The sequence below is a fragment of the Triticum dicoccoides genome, chromosome 6B (genome assembly GCF_002162155.2).
Source record: "Triticum dicoccoides isolate Atlit2015 ecotype Zavitan chromosome 6B, WEW_v2.0, whole genome shotgun sequence".
NCBI lineage: Eukaryota > Viridiplantae > Streptophyta > Magnoliopsida > Poales > Poaceae > Triticum > Triticum dicoccoides.
The window spans coordinates 39,097,854-39,105,078 of NC_041391.1; the positions used below are offsets into that span (position 1 = coordinate 39,097,854).

Here is a 7,225-nt window from a genome sequence, read left to right on the forward strand (position 1 = left end):
GCACCGCATACCGGGCATGCGTTCAGATCCTTGTACGCGCCGCGGTAGAGGATGCAGTCATTAGGGCATGCATGTATCTTATGCACCTCCAATCCTAGAGGGCATACGACCTTCTTTGTTGCGTATGTACTGTCGGGCAATTCGTTATCCTTTGGAAGCTTCTTCTTCAATATTTTCAGTAGCTTCTCAAATCCTTTGTCAGGCACAGCATTCTCTGCCTTCCACTGCAGCAATCCCAGTACGTTACCGAGCTTTATGTTGCCATCTTCGCAATTGGGGTACAACCCTTTTTTGTGGTCCTCTAACATGCGATCGAACTTCAGCTTCTCCTTTTGACTTTCGCATTGCGTCCTTGCATCGACAATGAGCCGGCGGAGATCATCATCATCGGGCACATCGTCTGGTTCCTCTTGATCTTCAGCAGCTTCGCCTGTTGCAGCATCATCGTGCACATCGTCTGGTTCCTCTTGATGTTCAGTAGCATCACCGTATTCAGGGGGCACATAGTTGTCATCGTACTCTTCTTTTTCGCCGTCTTCCATCATAACCCCTATTTCTCCGTGCCTCGTCCAAACATTATAGTGTGGCATGAAACCCTTGTAAAGCAGGTGGGTGTGAAGGATTTTCCGGTCAGAGTAAGACTTCGTATTCCCACATATAGGGCATGGACAACACATAAAACCATTCTGCTTGTTTGCCTCAGCCACTTCGAGAAAATCATGCACGCCCTTAATGTACTCGGAGATGTGTCTGTCACCGTACATCCATTGTCGGTTCATCTGCGTGCATTATATATAATTAAGTGTGTCAAAAACCATTACAAAACATCATGAATAGATAATTAAGTGACCAAATTAATAGAAGTTCATCATCATATTAAAACCAAAGTACATACATAGTTCTCATCTAACAACATAAAGCTCTGCAGAGCATCTAAATTAATTAAACCATACATTGAAACTATGTAAAACATTTCAATGCAAAAACAAATGCGATCATAATCGCAACCAATGTAACAACTGATCCAACGACATAATGATACCAAGCCTTGGTATGAATGGCATATTTTTTAATGTTTCTAATCTTCAAGCGCATTGCATCCGTCTTGATCTTGTGATCATCGATGACATCCGCAACATGCAACTCCAATATCATCTTCTCCTCCTCAATTTTTCTAATTTTTTCCTTCAAGAAATTGTTTTCTTCTTGAACTAAATTTAACCTCTCGACAATAGGGTCGGTTGGAATTGCCGGTTCAACAACCTCCTAGATAAATAAAATCTATGTCACGTTGGTCGGCATAATTGTCATAAACAATAAATGAACCAATAGTTACGAAAAGATAATATATACCACATCCGAATCATAGACAGGACAAGGGCCGACGGGGGCGGATACCAAAACCATCGCACTATATAAGATGCAATAATAAAAGTAAGAAAATTATACAAGTATCTATATAAACATACAAGTAAGAAAATTTTTTTCCTTTCAGAAAGAAGATAAGAACAAGAGGCTCACCACGGTGGTGCCGGCGACGAGATCGGCGCGGGCGATCGACAGCGGTGAAGACGGGGACGAGACGTGACAGACCGCTAAACCTAGAAAAATATTGAAGAAAATGGAGCTTGGAGGTCGAGCTTGGAGAGGAGAAAGCTTAAGTAGTGTGGCTTGGGCATTCCATCGAACACCTCGTGTGCATAGGAGGTGAGCTAGAGCACCACAAAGCTCTCTCCTCGCCGGCCACGAAAAACAGAGCAGTGGGAGTGCTCTGCTTGCGGGCGAGGGGTATATATAGGCAATTAATTGGTCCCGGTTCGTGGCTTGAATCGGGACTAAAGGGAAGCCTTTGGTCCCCGTTCAGGCCACCAACCGGGACCAATGATAGTGGGCCAGGAGCGAGACACATTGGTCCCGGTTCGTCCCACCAACCGGGACCAAAAGGTCCAGACGAACCAGGACCAATGGCCCACGTGGCCCGGCCGGCCCCCGGGGCTCACAAACCGGGTCAAATGCTCCCATTGGTCCCGGTTCTGGATTGAACCGGGACTAATGGGCTGACCTGGCCTGGACCATTGCCCCCTTTTCTACTAGTGGTAGCTCCAGCAGGCGCGCTAAAATGCAGCGCGCGCTCTCGCTCAAACATTTTTTAATAACTTTGCATAGATAAAAAACGATACATAGTTCATAGCATAGATAAAAAAGGATACAAAGATATTTTACATAGTTCCAAAGCATAGATAGATCGGTGCAACTAGATAGAAAAAACTACGGTGCAACGAGAAAAACTACAGTGACTCCCAGCCGTCATCATCATCCTCGGTGGTGTTGTCCGTGCTATCGAGCCACATGTCATCCCAACGCAGATCGTTGGGGGAGAAGATTGACTGCCCGCCGTTCTCGATGATATCGCACTGCGATAAGGTCAGTGCCTTGCGCCGACGCCTGTCGGCACGCTCCGCGCGGCGCCTTGCTGTCCTCTCTGCCTAGAAGGCGTTCTTGGCGGCGACGTCCTCCGGGTGGCGACGGCGCCACTCCGCCATGGCTTGCTCGTCCTCCTCGGCGACGAGGAGGCGGCGCTGCTCCCGAACATGGTTTGCACGGTCTTGGTCGGTGATGACATGAGGCGGAGGGGTGAGGCGCTGCGCCTGCTCGCGCGTGAAGATGTCCCGGAAGTTCATCTGCGACAGGGGGCCTCCCCAAGCGCCACGCCGCCGCGTCGTACACGCGGGCCGCCTCGTGCACGGTTCGGAACGAGCCGAGGCCGAGCCGGACGTCACCGGACTGGATCTCGGCGGAGTACCAGCCGCTGGGGCGCTCGCGGACGCCGCAGTAGCCCGAAGAACGGCGGCGGCGCGGCAGCATGGTGGCACGGTGGTGGCGGGAAAAGCGGCGAGAAAGAGTGGCGAGGTGGCGAGGAGGAGGGCGCGTGGCAGTGTGGTTGAGCGCGTGGCGAGCGCCGGATTTTATAGGCGCGCGCGAAGCGGCGCGCCAAATCTACCGCGCCAGCTGGCGCTTTCTCCCGCGCGCGGTAGTTTGCCGCCACCGCTGGAACGCGCGAAACCGGGCCGCACGCGCTAAAAACGATTTTACCGCGCGGACGCGTCTTTTGGCGTGTCTGTTGGAGATGCTCTTAGACTTTGGTGGTAGTTCAGAGTTATAATATGGACTTCTCTGAAAATGAAAAAGGAAACGAAACTTGCGTCGTGGTGTCCATGGACCGTCATGGGCTGTAAGTGAAGGGTTAGTTATGGATGTATGCGTGTGGGCCTACGCTTTCCTGAGTGGGTAAGTTGAGGCGGCCCAAAGCATACGCGCGCCAACTCTCTCGCTCTCCCGCCTGAAACGCGCGCCATTTCTTTTCAGAGTCCTCTGCCCTCTCACGAAGGGGTATCGTATCCCCCACACTTCCCCTCTGCCTGCCGCTCCTCCTTACTACCAACTTCCTCCAGCGATTTCCATTTTCCGGTTGATTCGCCCGCTGTCCCCGCAAACGGAGATCGAAATCCCGAGGTACGGCATCTTTCCGCAGCCTGGATGGATTCACCGAAAGTTAAATCAGATTTGTTTCTTTCTCTTGGATTTTGCCCCCTTTTTTATTTGAAGAATACACGCCCATCCAGTGCAATCTGAGCTAGATTTCCTGTAACATAGTGAACATTTCTTCCGATCTGCTAGAGTGTTCGTTTCGGTAGAGTACGGTTTTAGCTCATCTTCTGCGGTATGGGGGTTGGCGTACGTGGTGCTGGTTAATTAGGGTTCTAGATGGCCGCTAATTCACGGCGTGTTTCATCAGTAAGTCAGGGGTTTCTAGCCCTTCTCTGCTTCGTATGGGGACACTAGTGAAGCGCAATTTAGGGTGGTTAGATCTCTAGATGGACCATGTAATTTCGCTTTTGTTGCGGTGATTTGTGTATTTTGTATGTTGAATTTCTCTGACATTCCTTTTTGGTGTCCTTTGTGTGAAGATGGAGGAACCTGCGAGACTTGCTTCAGATCCTAAGAAACTATTCAGCAGGATCGTGGATGGTATCCTGGCAGTGGCAGAACAAATCCCTATAGAATCTACTGCTGGGTGGGCTAACCTCGCGAATGTAGAAAGATGGGAGAAGGAAGTTCAGTGGATAACATTGATGTGGCAGAGTCGGCTAAATGGGATACTAGGGGATCAAATGGGCTCTCAAGGAATGATCCCAGCACTTTCGTTTCTTGCTGATCTCAAACGGAATGGTCAGCATGGTCCGTACATGATAGTTACTTCTATGGATCACAATGGTGTTTTGTCCTGGTCGAATTTTATAAGGTAAAGTTTCTAGATTTACATTGTATTTCACTGTTAGTTGATGCCTTACATGGGGATACCTTGTTTCAGGGAGCATTCAAATATGAAGGAAATGGTTTATCTTGGAAACCGATCGTGTCGGGCAAGGTTGAGGAAAGAGTTTGGGCCCAAAACTGTTGGCCCTGATTTCCCCATCATAGTGACTACATATAACATGGTCCTGGTAGAACAAAAATGGCTAGCAAAGTGTGAGTGGAAATACGTTATTGTGGACGAGGTGATGAAAGAACACATATCTAAATCATTGTCCTTTTTATCATTTCTACCGTTTTTTGTATTTAAAAGTCAGTTCCATACTTCTTTTTCCAGGGTCATGAACTGAAGAAATGGGAACGTGAAATGTTGGAGGAGGTAAAGCGCCAGCCAATGGGTCCAATGGGTCATAAGCTCCTTTTGATGAGGGAACCTTTTCAAAATAACCTAGCTGAGCTGTGGTCACTATTGAACTTTGCTCTGCCTGATGCGTTCTCATCTCGTGAGGGATTTGATTCATGGTATGATTTGCTTAGTTAACACCCAAACCATTGACGACCCCTTACCTTATGCACATTCTATACATGCTATTCTGTGTCTGATTCATGTTCTTCATGAGCTGGAAACACTCCTTGTTTGTTATATTCATAGTTAGCTGAATTTTCTGGTGCAATATTACCCATCTTCCAGAATGGTTAACTTTTCATGTCATCGGCCCGTTGTTATATTAATAGTTTGGATCATTTGTGTATAAATTCAACAGAATAGACATGTCGTGGTTATTCTAGCCAAGACATCTATCTAGATTTGTTGAGGTATAATGGTCCTAAGGATTACATATTTGATTAAACCCTCTGCTGGGCTATAGAATCAATAGAAGATATGCCAATGCCTTTAAGACTTGGCTTTCTGATGTAATCTTTAGCCTGCCAGGATTAGTCTTTTTCATTTGTTCTTTTGTTTCTTGGTTTCTTTGTCTTCTCTATGATGAACCTGTTCTCTGTCTTTATATAAAAGTTGCAGTGAGTTTTACCTCACTGTTTTGCTTCAAAAAAAAAAGTTAGTAAACCGATGTGAACAGATCTGTGAAACTAGGTATATACAAATTCTCTTACTATCTGTTATCTGTTGGAAACTAATAATTGCAGTGATTTCTCTATTTAAATACTACTCTTGGAACAGATTCATTATTTACTTAGATACAAGACACATTATGATGGATGCCAACTAAAGGTTCAGTTTTACAGAAAGTAAACAAACTAAATGCTACAGTTACCAGCTTACAAAACATTATGGTAGGTTTATACTTCATATAAAGACTCTTGGAACAAATATTCTCCTATAGCTGCATGTAAAAATTATATTAACTGTATTGTCGCTAAATTGTCTACTAAACATTATTGTTGATTTTATACTTTGTATTTTGCTTAACTCTGTTGTATATTGATGAAATCAAGTAACATTGAAGTGCTTAATATAGATCTACAGAACTTATGTCTGCTGAAAACCTTACTGATGAATCAAGTACCATTGATATCTTTCTAGCAATTATTTAGGCGTAGTTTGGTTGTCATTTTTGTTACATTGCAACACAAAGACGCTGAAGCTACTCATTAAAATATTCTATGTATTACTTTTTTTTGCCTCTGGCTGACAACAATCTTCTTTAAAGGTTTGATAAATCTGGGAAAGAAGTTGAGGAACAACAAACTGAAGAGGAAAGAAGGACCCTTCTTTCAAAGCTAAATGCCATTTTGCGCCCATTCCTTCTACGGGGCATGGAGCGGGACGTAGTAAAGAAGACTAAAGTTGTCCAGAACTCGGATGCAATTAGTGTTACATGCTCAAATGACCATGCAGCAACAAAAGGCGCAAGGACTGATGCTGGGAGTTGTCAAGAGGTAGCAGCAAGAGTTGTTGGTGTTACTGGTGATGAAGTGGGCCTGGAAGTGGAAGCTAATAAGGCTCTTAAGAGGCCACGAACAAATGATGTATCTATCTCCCTGGTCAGCGAAAGAAATCCGACTGTGCGTGTGCAAATGGCGAAGTCATCTTCCTCTGAATCAATCTTCAAGGCACTCAAAGAGATACCTTACTTGGCCCGTACTGATATTCTGAGAGCCTACAGTTGTCTTATCCGTGATGATCGCCTATTGGAATCTCTTATGGCGCTCCCAATGGACATGAGAAAGGATTGGCTGCTCATGGAGATTGGAAGCAAGTAGTACTTTGTTCCATACATTGCTCCAGCAGTTTGAATGTACTTGCATGTTTAATTAGATGTTGAACCGTGGACTAGGTAAACTTTTGAAGTCATGCTCCTGATGCTCCCCTCCCAAGTAGTGGTAACTAGTCTCGCTAATGTTGGAACGATGTCTGCCATGGACCAGGTGCCATGTATGTATACATGGAGTTATTATCGTGTCGCCCTTAACATTTTAACTAGTATGAAGTCTGCTTATGTCTCAGCTGCAGTGTCATTTACATTTGTGACGCGTGATAAAATTGTCACAATAAACTGCTCAGATACATGTGTTTCTGCTACTTCTTTCAGTATCGATACATCTTTCAGCTTTCTGCAAAAAAAATGCTAGAGGTTTTAACTTCAAGAAATAAATAATGGAGTGCCTGAATAGTGAAACAAATGTGTATTTGGACTATTAGAGTCCAAGGATCTGAATAATGGAAGGACAATTAATAAAAATATCCCCTGAAATCAGAATACACTAAATCAACTAGCAGGGCACAGGGGACTTTGATGGCAGATGTCAGTATACTGTATACCAGCACGTCATCTCATTGACAAAAACAGAAAACAGAGCAAACAGGATTGACCTAAGGAAAATCTCTACGAATACCCTTACGACAACTGAAAATATACCTACATATTAAGTGTGCCATTCCCAGATG

At 45.1% G+C, this 7,225-nt stretch overlaps 1 protein-coding gene across 1 annotated transcript; it reads left to right on the plus strand.

Moving 5' to 3' along the window:
* The first annotated feature begins 3,406 nt into the window (after window positions 1–3,406).
* Window positions 3,407–6,782, plus strand: LOC119324551 (ATP-dependent DNA helicase DDM1-like). Its single transcript, XM_037598334.1, has 5 exons — window positions 3,407–3,513; window positions 3,969–4,303; window positions 4,373–4,559; window positions 4,652–4,836; window positions 5,988–6,782. The coding sequence occupies exons 2-5, from the start codon at window positions 3,969–3,971 to the stop codon at window positions 6,538–6,540; spliced, it is 1,260 nt and encodes a 419-aa protein (XP_037454231.1). The 5' UTR covers window positions 3,407–3,513; the 3' UTR covers window positions 6,541–6,782.
* Window positions 6,783–7,225: the final 443 nt, after the last annotated feature.

Excerpts from the sequence above, each read along its gene's own strand:
- LOC119324551 (XM_037598334.1), top strand. The coding sequence starts at position 3,969 with ATGGAGGAACCTGCGAGACTTGCTTCAGATCCTAAGAAACTATTCAGC. Across the intron at positions 4,304-4,372 it reads TCCTGGTCGAATTTTATAAG|GGAGCATTCAAATATGAAGG; the intron begins GTAAAGTTTCTA and ends ACCTTGTTTCAG. Across the intron at positions 4,837-5,987 it reads CGTGAGGGATTTGATTCATG|GTTTGATAAATCTGGGAAAG; the intron begins GTATGATTTGCT and ends TCTTCTTTAAAG.